At 31.3% G+C, this 11,507-nt stretch overlaps 3 protein-coding genes across 4 annotated transcripts; 2 read left to right on the top strand and 1 right to left on the bottom strand.

The window, feature by feature from the left end:
* The first annotated feature begins 1,422 nt into the window (after positions 1–1,422).
* On the top strand, positions 1,423–4,419 carry LOC105198505 (acyl-protein thioesterase 1). 2 transcript variants are annotated; one of them, XM_011165235.3, is made up of 7 exons: positions 1,423–1,602; positions 1,979–2,010; positions 2,091–2,156; positions 2,242–2,289; positions 2,378–2,624; positions 2,687–2,851; positions 2,943–4,419. In XM_011165235.3, the coding sequence occupies exons 1-7, from the start codon at positions 1,555–1,557 to the stop codon at positions 2,988–2,990; spliced, it is 654 nt and encodes a 217-aa protein (XP_011163537.1). In that variant the 5' UTR covers positions 1,423–1,554; the 3' UTR covers positions 2,991–4,419. The 2 variants fall into 2 exon arrangements, with proteins under 2 accessions (XP_011163537.1, XP_039311668.1); XM_039455734.1 differs by having other exon boundaries at positions 1,426–2,010.
* A 986-nt stretch (positions 4,420–5,405) lies between these two features.
* LOC105198507 (enoyl-CoA delta isomerase 2) lies at positions 5,406–7,391 on the top strand. Its single transcript, XM_011165237.3, has 6 exons — positions 5,406–5,955; positions 6,057–6,208; positions 6,290–6,410; positions 6,491–6,580; positions 6,720–6,860; positions 6,952–7,391. Exons 1-6 carry the CDS (start codon positions 5,857–5,859, stop codon positions 7,105–7,107), a joined length of 759 nt encoding a protein of 252 aa, XP_011163539.1. The 5' UTR covers positions 5,406–5,856; the 3' UTR covers positions 7,108–7,391.
* On the bottom strand, positions 7,033–10,993 carry LOC105198506 (DNA repair and recombination protein RAD54B). The gene is made up of 10 exons (XM_011165236.3): positions 10,221–10,993; positions 10,052–10,151; positions 9,867–9,959; positions 9,665–9,794; positions 9,026–9,579; positions 8,178–8,931; positions 7,932–8,091; positions 7,734–7,860; positions 7,433–7,660; positions 7,033–7,338 (listed from the first exon to the last, which is right to left on the bottom strand). Exons 1-10 carry the CDS (start codon positions 10,532–10,534, stop codon positions 7,264–7,266), a joined length of 2,535 nt encoding a protein of 844 aa, XP_011163538.1. The 5' UTR covers positions 10,535–10,993; the 3' UTR covers positions 7,033–7,263.
* Positions 10,994–11,507: the final 514 nt, after the last annotated feature.

The raw sequence follows: 11,507 nt of genomic DNA on the forward strand, positions 1-11,507 counted from the left end.
GAAACATTGCAATATCATAATTTTTTAATAAAATAGTGGCAATAAAGAGCCAAAGCAGAATATTCGCGTATAATAATATATTAATTCAACTCATCCATAATTATTCATCCGCATTTAGCAAACTAAGGTCGGGCGACGTTACTAAATTTTCCGTTGAATCTCTACATTCTCTAAAAGTACAACCGTCCATATATCGATTGTAAGTCGACTCATTCAAGTCAGGCTGTTAAAGTTGACTGCAAATCGATTTTGCATAGAGGTCTGCAGACATTCTTCAAATGTTGACTCTAAGACGTCTAGAAAAAGGCATGCGGTCCCGTGGTGCTGTGTGCATTATAGTATTGTTAAGAAACATAAATATTTATATCAATAGATGAAATAGATCCATATATGAAGAAACCTTGATCTACAGCCCAATGAACAAACAATATTTTTTAATTGTTTTTTTAATAAAAATTTTTTTATATTTAATTTAATTATTGTATTATATTGATATATATTTTCTAATTGCATTTTATTTAAACAAATAACAAAAAAGTTATTCCAAATGCTATTCTGCATTTGCAAAATTAGTAAAAAAAATTATAATTTTATATTTATTTATATAAATATTGTGCTTTAATTATACATATTTCATTTTTTTGATAACGTATATTGACTTGATTTACCAAGTTATATACACATATCAGCATAAAGTATTCATCATGAAGAATCAGTTCGCAGCGATCACGAAGGTCAAGCAACGTTCACCGGAGTTGCGACTTAGATGGGTGACTGCTTGGAAATTTTCGAAAAAATATTCCTGAAATTTTTTTTGCGAAAAATGTATTTTAAAATGTTACACACTCAAGCAGAACAGGGAGTCATCACGACGTCAAAATGATGTCAAAGTGACTGTAAAATGATCATTAAAAGTCACTTTTTAATCAATTACGATTCATTTTGATGTTATTTTGACTTGTTGTTCTGCTTGGGACAAATATTGTTTTGTTTATTGGAATTATGTGATGTAATAATATTTATGTGAATATTTTGGAAAAATAGGATGTTTCAATGCAATATTTCAAAAAGCGGACATTTTAATGTTGTTGCAATCTTCCAGAAATGTTGCAGCAATGTTTCGCAATCAAAATGCAATATTACAATGTTTCAATGAAATCATTCTGCAATGTTCCTGCAATCTCTCTGTGTATGGGAATATAAATCATTTTCACGTACCAATAATCATTGAAATTTGATTTCGATTAACGCAGTTTCAAACTTGCGTAATCAATGACAACGCCGATTTTGAAAATCAAGGGGTTAAAACAATCAAACACAAAGCTGCATATGTATAAATTGTGTCAGTAAATTGAATATTTACGCGAATGCGCGTTTGACGCCACTGCTCTCCTTTCCTTTCAATCCTTCCCCCTCTCTCATTGCTTATAAAGAACTCTGTATAGAGCGAAGAGGAGTCACTTTTTCTCCCTATCTCTCTTTCGCGCGCCGTGCTCCGTACTGTTACATTAATTGCTCGAACTTGTTTCAGGCCGTCCAAAAAAGCGACAGGACATGGCAGGCCCGGTCGTGATCTCAGCCACAGCTAAGCACACGGCGACGGTAGATATATCGAAACCCTTTTGCGGGTGTATCGACAGTTTTTGGTTATATCACTCGCGATCATAATTGATCATAAATGAATTACGTTTACGTGATGCAAGTTCTAATCTCGTTACGCTTTTTTACTCCATCTCTCTTCGCCGGCACGATCGTCTGCGAACGCATCGCTGTTCTGTTTCGATACTCGCGAACCGGTTTATTGTCGGCTTTTTTTTTTATTATTGCACGTCTTCCACGAGTCATTGTGGTTACCGAGACTGATCAAACAACTTTCTTTCAGAATGTGGATTTTAAGATTAAAATTTCAATTTTTTTTCAAATATTTGTGAATAAAATCAATTTACTCTCATTTTATACTAAAAAACATGTTTTTCAGTTAATATTTTTCCATGGCTTGGGTGATACAGGGTAAGTTGTGGCATATGAATGCAATTTATGATGTATGTTGTAAAATGATCTTGTTGACACTTTATACATATTGTTTTCAGACATGGCTGGGCTAGTTCCATGGGTGCAGTACGATCCCCTCATATTAAAGTTATTTGCCCTACTGCGTACGTGTGGTTCTCGATAACATTAAATTTCTTATTTTGAAACGGGTTAACAGTATCTCTTAATGTCACTCTTTGATTGTTTCAGGCCCACAATGCCAGTAACGTTTAATGCAGGGTTCAGAATGCCTTCTTGGTAACATTAAAAGATGAACATAGAAATTTAAAGTTTCTAAATGATTACAAGTTGATGTTTACATGGTTATTGCATCCTGCGAATTTAGGTTCGATCTGCGCTCTTTGGACTCCAGTGGTCCTGAAGATGAAGAAGGTATACGTAAGGCCGCTGAAACGGTGCACTCATTAATAGCTGAGGAAGTCGCAGCTGGGATTCCCACTACCCGCATTGTTCTCGGAGGATTCAGTCAAGGTGGAGCACTAGCCATGTACAGTGCCCTTACATTCCCAGAACCTTTAGCTGGCATTATAGCTCTATCCGCATGGCTTCCTTTACATCAAAAGTTTCCGGCAGTAAGTATTATATCGTATATACATTTGTAGAATTATAATTATAATATTAAACAAATTTGCAGGAAGCAATAGGAAATAGAAATACTCCACTGATACAATGTCACGGTGATTGCGATCCAATTGTGCCATATAGATGGGGTCAAATGACAGCATCTCTTCTAAAACAATTCATGACACAGACAGAATTCAAAACATACCGAGGAATGATGCATACATCTTCCGAGGAGGTAAGGAAGTTTTGATCGAGGAAGATATTGTCGAATCTTTTCTTACATTCATAAGGAAATAATATTTGTCTCCTTTTCATTATTTTCACAGGAAATGCGTGACATAAAGAAATTCATTGAAAAGGTTCTGAAGCCGTAATAGATCAAATTGATATATATTAATATTTTATCGGTTACTTCAAGCATCTAATTGTACATTATATTGAAATAATTCCAATTTTGCGATTATTTAAATTGAGTAAATTATATGAACTTTAAAAACGTTAAGTAGAGAAAATCGTTGAAAAATCTTCCAAGATATTGAGCTGCAGTGCTACATAGGAAAAATACTTTCTAGAGGAATATTTATTTACAATCTTTATAATTTGTATCTGTGTATTCAAACTCTTCTCCATAGTTTAATGTATCAAAGCGTTCGTATAGCAATACTATGGATTAATCCATGCGGTCCTTAATCCTTGTAATAATGCATCTATAAATTGGCATTCCTGTTTTTTTTTTTTTTATTTATTTATTTATGTCTAGGCATGTACTAAATATACATATATTTACACATATGTATATAAGTATGTATCAAACAAATGCATTGTATTTATTTGTAATGCCACTAATGCGGCGATAAATTATTGAAAAATTGTACGAAGAATAGTTGATGTTTATTCATTTTTGCGATTTAAGTCTGCGACAATAGTAAATTTACAAATAAACTTGTGTAAGATTTAAGATAATGTTAAGTTATAAGGTAAAGAGTTTCTTGCGTTAACTCTTTACAAAACTTCCAATTTTTTCGCGCCTAAATTAGGTTTCGTATAATTCTTTGAATATACGAAATACGTCCACGAGCAATTAAATAATTCGTGCATTTCAAAAATTGCGAGCCTTTTGCATTCAAATTTCTATTTTACATGATTTAGACCCGCGATGTAACATAAAATGTTGCTGCTAATAAATCACTTTTGTAGCAAGTATTGTCTAGAAGACAGTGACACGGCCATGTAATCTGTGATTACACATCGTATTGTCGAAACCCACCAAGTCCATCATTTGTTATCAGAATAACATAAATCAGGGTTTCCTAAACTCTTTTATAATCCCGCGCAGATTCTTAAGAAAATAAACAAATTCTTGAAGAATTTAGTCACACATTTTAACTAACATTTGCACAGCTTTATTAGAATCGCACGAAATAATATACGATGCTTTTAATATTTTCGTTTTCAGTTATCTTCATACAAAAGAAAAAATAAAATGTTTAAAAAGTATCTTTATGTATGTCAAGTTTGGGAAATCCTGTGATATATCATAAAATAGTGTAAACACAATATTAATACATTGTAAAATTATACTAAAATGTATATAAAATTGTGACACTCGGCTAAATTTATTGTATTATCGAGTATTAACACACTATTCTATAGTAGACAAATAACAAGTAAAGAAAGAACAATAAGCTCCAATATTTTTCATGAGTTTTATTTACAACTACGCTAGAACTAGTAACAAGTAGGATATAGCTTGTAAGTTGTGTAACAACTTTTACCAATATAAATAAAACCTGTCAAAATTTTTCTAATTGTATAATTATGCTCACGGTACTAATATGTACTCTGAACGTTCAAAGGTTGTATTCGTTTTGGCGCTTACAGCGCTTTGAGCAGTATTTCATCTTTATTGTTTATCAAATATTAATTTTTAAACTGTAATATCTTACAGACCGCTATTGAAACTTTATTTGTCAATAATTTCTTCGAAGCCCTTTAAATTCAGAGTACCTTCGTATGTCATTTGTCCCCACCAAATATTGCAGTGGTCTCAAATTGTCATTCATAGAGAATGCATAATATGAGATGATCAAAACATTGTCCCATGAGGTTTACCATTTGCATTTTTATTAACGCAATGTTTATGTATTTTTTCATCTACATCTCATTTACACATTTTAACTCTTATTTACTGGTGTGCTGTTATATTTTATTGTTAGGAAAATTTTATGATTCAGGTTTTTAACTTTTTAGAATTTTTTGAAAATTAGAAGTAACGATTTTTTTGAAAATTGACCTTTTTCGAACTTTGAGCCTAAATAACTCTTGAATAAGTCAACACATCAATCTCCGCTTTGTACAAAAAATTTTCTTGTTTTTTATACTCTTTCAAATGATATATTACAATATGGAGAGTTCCATTTGAAATATTTGAATTCAGGTAGACTTACAATTAGGATTTACTTCTCGAGGAGACAATTTCCCCCTTAAAAAGCTTTTCAAAATGATCAGATATGTATTCCAGTTTTTTCATAATTTTGAATTGTTTCCGAAATATAGTGAGTGGTATAGTTTTTATATAGAGACACCTTGTATATAACCTGATAAGGACTTTAGAGACACATTGTATATGAGATTTGTTTTGCTAATTTTTACATTAAAAATTTTTTTTGCTTCTTCTATTTATAAGTATTCAGAATAATTAAGAATAATACGAAATGTACATTTCTTATTATAAGAAATTTGTAAAATTGGCAGAAACACATGATAGCAGTCTGCTGTTTATCAATAATTAATATCTTCGAACAGACAATTTAACATAGTTCAAAGATTAAAGAAGAACGATGTTTACAAGTTGTAAATGCAAAGTGAACATAGCTACTAATAGCTACTAATATGTCATTTAAATATGTATTTATTCCTAGAAATTTATTATCTTTTTCTAGTAAATTTGATGGTTAAAGTTCGAAATGATCAGCATGAAATTATCAGCATGAATAGACTGTTTCTCAGTTTATCTCAGACAATCTTTGAGTCAGCAATTTTTCGAAAAGATATTGATAGCTTTGTGAAGTATACCACACGGTGTTTTATTTAACTTTCTTTTTTCATTTTTCTATTATATCGTTACCGTTTTAAGTGGACAAGTATAGTAATAAGCAGTAAAAACGAGGTTATAAATTCGACGACTCGTACAAATTCTATAAATTGCTTTAAAGAAATTTAAAATCTCTCTTTCTTAATATGACTGACGCAAATTCATTTATTCTGAGTACTTCGGAAAACGGAATTCTAAAAGTAGTGCTTAATAAACCCGCCAGAAAGAATGCAATTTCGCCCCAGGTAAATGTGAATGCCTAAAGAATACTTGATATATTTAAAATACAAAAAAATATAGGCAAAACAAAATAATCATATATCGATTTTCTGTTTGTTTCTTCCAGATGTATAAGGAATTAACGACGCTTTTAAATGAATCTGCTAAAAACAACAATGTATTGATATTTGCACTGACAGCAAATGGAGATTTTTTCAGCAGTGGCAATGATATAACTGCTTCCATGAATTCTACGACTCCTGTTGGCAGTCTAGTCAAGTAAGCACCATGAGTCAAAATGAGATACTGAAAATTTCTATCTTTGTATGTACAGAAATTAAATTGGCAAAAATTTTACAGAGAATTTATTGATGCTGTAATTATGTATCCAAAGCTTTTAATAGCTGTTGTGAATGGACCAGCAATAGGAATAGCTACTACAATATTAGGGATTTTTGATATAGTTTATGCTTCAAATAAGGTGCTGACGCAAAAATATTTGTTCTGTATGAATTGTTTTAAACATTACAATTATGTTTTAATACATTATGTAAATTAAAGGCATATTTTCAAACGCCGTTCAGCTCTTTGGGTCTTGTTGCTGAAGGATGTTCTACGTATACATTCCCAAGATTATTGGGACATTCCAAAGTATGTTTCATTAAAAAATATCAAATTGTGTAAATTAAGTTAGTGTTAAGATTTGCATCTAAAATTTTTAAGATGTTAAATTTTTATAATGATTCTAGAATTAAAATTTCAATATTTTATTGTAAAAATATTTGTTTAGGCTGGAGATATGTTGTATTTAGGATACAAGATGAATGCTCAAGAAGCCAACCAATATGGTTTAGTTAGTAAAGTGTATAATCACAACTCTCTTGAGGAAGTATGGAATTATTTGAGATCAATATCTACACTTTCTTCAGAGGTATTATTTTTGTTATTAATGCTTTTTGCAGTATTAATTTCTTATGAAATATTTATACTATCAAAATTGTAATAAAATTGATAAATTTCAGTCAATATTGGCGACAAAGCGATTGATGAGTAGATGGAATAAAGAGATTTTATTAAAAGTTAATGAGGAAGAAATGAAAGAAGTACAAAAACGATTTGAGTCTCCTGATCTAATCGAAAGAATGATGAATTTTTTGTCACGAAAAAATAAGCTTTAAAATAATTGGAAAAATTGATATCTTTTTAATAAACTGCAAATAATGGATTTAATATCTTAAAGTGTATTCACAATATAAATTTTGTACAAAATATATAATTTTATAACAAAACTTTTACAACATGATTTATATAATTGTCATTCCATTTATTATGATTTAATTAGCTTTTTGCATTATAGAATTTTTAAATATAAATGTTATATTATCACTTCTTTCTGTTAACATAATGTCCTATAAAGCAAATGTACATATGTAAAATAAAAATTACAAATTTTAAATCCTAATTTTTATTTATCCTTATATTGCAAAGTGTCAAATAGCTTACCTGCATAATGTCTGATGGAATTGGTTGCTTATAATGTTGCCAACCTTGAAGCTGATTTATGGTTAAATTTTTTTGAGATGATTTCTCAGTCAATGTAAACTGACAGTCTCGTGTCTGCTCTTTCTCTCTTAACTTTTCAGAAGGTAAATGTTCATTCTGACCAGAACAAGGGCAGTTCATTAAATCATGTGTTAATGAAATTGTATCGTTTGCCAATGTAAATAAATCCTAAAAAGTGAAAAATATTTCAAGTAATAATTTTCGTAATTATCAAAATTTTATTAGAAATAGTAAAAAGTACCTTTAATTCTGCAGTTGATAACTTTAGAGATCCAAGGTGATTTAGGTCCACCACAGACTCACTCAGATTGGCTTTGCTAATTTGTCTTTGATATATTTTCTCTTCTATTGTACCTGTTGTCAATAATCTACAAATTTGATCACATATAGTTATATACCTCAATTAAATAATACATTGTACTATTAAACTAGTACAAACCTATAAATGTAAACATTCCTTTTCTGTCCATCTCTCCAAATTCTTGCCATTGCTTGCATATCAGAGGCAGGATTCCAATCAGAATCAAATAATACAAGCCTAGATGCTCCAGGTAAATTCAAACCAACACCACCTGCCTTTGCACTTAGCAAAAGAACTTCTGTAAAAATCATTTTTCTGTAGTACATTATTAATATTTATACAATTTAAGTGCACGATACGATTCTTGATTTTTACAAAACTTACTACTATTATCAGTTCGTGTATTAAATTGCTCAGTAATCTTCAATCGAACAGAGGATGGAGTAGAACCATCTAATCTTAAAAATTTTAATTTTTCCATGTCGCATATAATCTCGAGAAGATCAAGCGTCTGTGTGTAATAAGAGACTAACACCAGCTTTTCGTCAGTCTTTTTCAAATTTCTCAACAGTGTCTGTAGAATTGTGACTTTTCCACAATACTCATTAAAGTTGTTGTCCTGTTTTATTTGTGACATACATGTTTTTGATAAAGCATTATATAGCACATTCTCTTTTTCATTTATGAACAGATTTGGATGGTTGCAAATTTTTTTAAGAGCAATAATAATAGAAAAATGCATACTATTTTTATCTTCTAGACAAATTTTGTTAAACCAAGCATCGGTAACAAGAGAATATAGATCTTTTTGTTTCTTGGATAAAGAGCAAAACAGAACTATTTCATATTTATGTGGCAAATATTTATTTATCGTACTTTGTGTACGTCTTAGAATGAAAGATTTAGTGCGTTCATATAATTCTGTGGATCTTTCCTTTCCTAGACTAAGAACATCGTCATTGGCATGAGGACACTGAGATGCAACAATAGGTTCTTCGTAATAATTCTTATATTCAGTAGCAGTGCCAAGTATGCCAGGATTAATAAAATCAATTAATGCATAAAATTCTTTTAAATCATTCTGTATAGGAGTACCCGTTAAAATAATTCGTTTCTTACAATTCGCCTCGTATAACAGCTGCAAAATACATAGAATACAGAAATATTCATGTGTTTATCATTTATATTAATAAGTCATTATTGTAAACAATATAATTCAAATGGATCATTACCTTTGCTGCTTTTACATTGTTATTTTTCAGTCTGTGGCCTTCATCACACACAATCAAATCAAAAACGATTTCATTAATCTCCATATGACATTTAATGAACATTTCATAGCTAATAATCATTACTGAATTCTTTGGATATTTGATAAAATCTTTGGGTTTAGTTTTTGCACCCACAACATATGGAAATATTCTGTGGCTACCCAACCATTTCACGAATTCTTTCTCCCAATTGTTGCACAAACTACTAGGTGTTATTATTAACACACGTTTTACAATTGGTTTGCCATATGGACCCTTTTTCAACATTGTCCAAATTAATGCAATACATTGTAAAGTTTTGCCAAGGCCCATTTCATCAGCCAAAATTGCACCAAAATAATCTGGTACTCTTAGTCCCATTAAACATTCATAAAGAAATACAACCCCATAGCGTTGATGTTCTCTAAGCTTTGCCACTAGACAAGGATCAACCGAGACTTCCTGCTCTTCTTGGTCCATCCATTCAGTAGAATTCAAATATGGCATCACTATAGGCTCGCTATTTAATGCTAATCCTATAGTAGAAATATTTAAATTTAAATCAATGATTAACATGTAATTAACCTGCTTATTGATTCATCTGTTATGAACTTGTAGGACCTTTTGATAAAGATAAAGGTACAAATGCATTTGTATTGGATACTTTAAACTTTTTTCTTGACAACTCCTCTACTGGTTCTTCAAGATTCTTTTCTGATACAAATACCTCTTGTGATGCCTGATTTAAAATCTAGAATTAAGAATTAAAAGCTGTTAGATTTTTTCATATGCTACATAAACAAATAATAGTGCATACCCTTACCTCAATTTGTTTATTTGCTATAATTAACGTAGAACCTTCTATTATTTTAGTTGGGTTGATGATACTTCTTCCAATAACATTACCATCCAAATTCTATTATATCAGAAATTATAACAATCTTTAATTTAAGAAATTTGTAGTTAACTAATGCAAATTGTAAATAAAAAATTTGTTACATTAGTTACCTTAAGAATCGCACTTTTTCCAATCACTTCTAGTAAACCATCATCATCCCACGTTTTATGTTTCTTAGAAGTTATCTTCCCGTACATCACGTTGAAAACGCTGTAAAAAATATCGATATTTATTTACGGTAAATAAAATCGGAATTGATCTTCACTTTTAAGCACCTACATTTTTGCTGTTGTTTGGGGCGAATCAACAACCAATTTTCTCTTGCATATCGGAGAATTAGCTTCCTGCTTCTTCGATGGATCATCTGGATCATCCACTTGGCCGTCATCGCAGTCGACCTCACTTTCTTGAGTCACTTTCTCGAAAAAATTCAAAATTTGCGAGTTGCTTCGGAAAGGTTTCTCTACCAAATCATTCGGTAGCTCTTCTCGACACGCGGATTTGTTTTCGTTTTTCTCGCGTTTCTCGGTGCTCACTTGCGATTGAACGGTAAAAGGAGATACGAATCCCTTCACAGGTCTATTCCGATACATTTTGTTTTAATACATATCAATTTAACGACAGCACTCGTCCGAAGGCGCGAAACAACGTGTCGAACTGTGTCGAACAGAATCAAAATTAGCGTAATGACGGGTTGACTAAAATTACCAACCTTAAAATTCGATAAATTCCCGAATGTTGGCAATTCGTCGAGATATTCGTCGAGGTTTGTTCTAGTTGCTTGAAATCTCCAAAAATTTTTGCACTCGAGATGAGATAAATATATATTCGATCGTAAGAAAGAGAGAGACGACAAAGAAATTAATTCAAAAAGGGCAGCAACACGAACAAGCCTATTTTGTGAAGCGCAAAAATTCAAAATTTCTAGAAATCATTGGAATCATTGAAACGCAATCAAATGAGAGAATCTTTGACTAAAATTGCGATTCTGTGAGAAAATTTATAAAATTTTAAATCAGAGATTTATTTCTAAAATCTGAACTGCTAAAACGTCATCTACAATACAGTCGTTAAGTTGTTACGACTCTGTAACAGATCAATCAAAGAAGAAAAAAAATCATATATTCTCTTCTTTGATTGGTCCGTTGCAATGTTGTAACATCGTAAAGGCTGGCAGAAAGCAGAGAGCTAATCAGAATTCACGCTGGTAATAAGCAGATACAAGGCTTGTTTTCTATTCCTGTACTAGACTGCACTGGAACGTTGCTTCTTATAGCGTTTTTCATTGGGAAAACTAGTGCGCACTGAGTGTGCACTCGCCGCTGGCAATTGGACGTTTCGGTTCGCGCGATGACGGTGCTAACGGAAACGTCCAATTACCTGCAGCAAGTGCACATTCAGTGCGCACTAGTTTTCTCAATGAAAAACGCTAACTTTCGCTAATTTTCAAACATCTACCTATTTTATTTTAAGTATACACTAATTCAGGAAGTTCAGGAATAGAAAACAAACGGACAGTCTGTAGCAGAATATTAAAATAGAAATAAAAAAGAAAAAATAAATATA

Source organism: Solenopsis invicta, chromosome 12, assembly GCF_016802725.1.
Source record: "Solenopsis invicta isolate M01_SB chromosome 12, UNIL_Sinv_3.0, whole genome shotgun sequence".
In the NCBI taxonomy this organism is placed as follows: domain Eukaryota; kingdom Metazoa; phylum Arthropoda; class Insecta; order Hymenoptera; family Formicidae; genus Solenopsis; species Solenopsis invicta.

What these genes read in the sequence shown, in the direction of transcription:
- LOC105198505 (XM_039455734.1), top strand. Translation starts at nt 1,679, where the DNA reads ATGAATTACGTTTACGTGATGCAAGTTCTAATCTCGTTACGCTTTTTT. An exon ending in GGGTTCAGAATGCCTTCTTG is followed by an intron (nt 2,290 to 2,377) that starts GTAACATTAAAA and finishes CTGCGAATTTAG; the next exon opens with GTTCGATCTGCGCTCTTTGG. An exon ending in TGCATACATCTTCCGAGGAG is followed by an intron (nt 2,852 to 2,942) that starts GTAAGGAAGTTT and finishes TTATTTTCACAG; the next exon opens with GAAATGCGTGACATAAAGAA.
- LOC105198507 (XM_011165237.3), top strand. Translation starts at nt 5,857, where the DNA reads ATGACTGACGCAAATTCATTTATTCTGAGTACTTCGGAAAACGGAATT. An exon ending in TAGTTTATGCTTCAAATAAG is followed by an intron (nt 6,411 to 6,490) that starts GTGCTGACGCAA and finishes TGTAAATTAAAG; the next exon opens with GCATATTTTCAAACGCCGTT. An exon ending in TATCTACACTTTCTTCAGAG is followed by an intron (nt 6,861 to 6,951) that starts GTATTATTTTTG and finishes GATAAATTTCAG; the next exon opens with TCAATATTGGCGACAAAGCG.
- LOC105198506 (XM_011165236.3), bottom strand. Translation starts at nt 10,534, where the DNA reads ATGTATCGGAATAGACCTGTGAAGGGATTCGTATCTCCTTTTACCGTT. An exon ending in ACCTTTATCTTTATCAAAAG is followed by an intron (nt 9,580 to 9,664) that starts GTCCTACAAGTT and finishes TTTCTACTATAG; the next exon opens with GATTAGCATTAAATAGCGAG. An exon ending in ACAATGTAAAAGCAGCAAAG is followed by an intron (nt 8,932 to 9,025) that starts GTAATGATCCAT and finishes TGTATTTTGCAG; the next exon opens with CTGTTATACGAGGCGAATTG.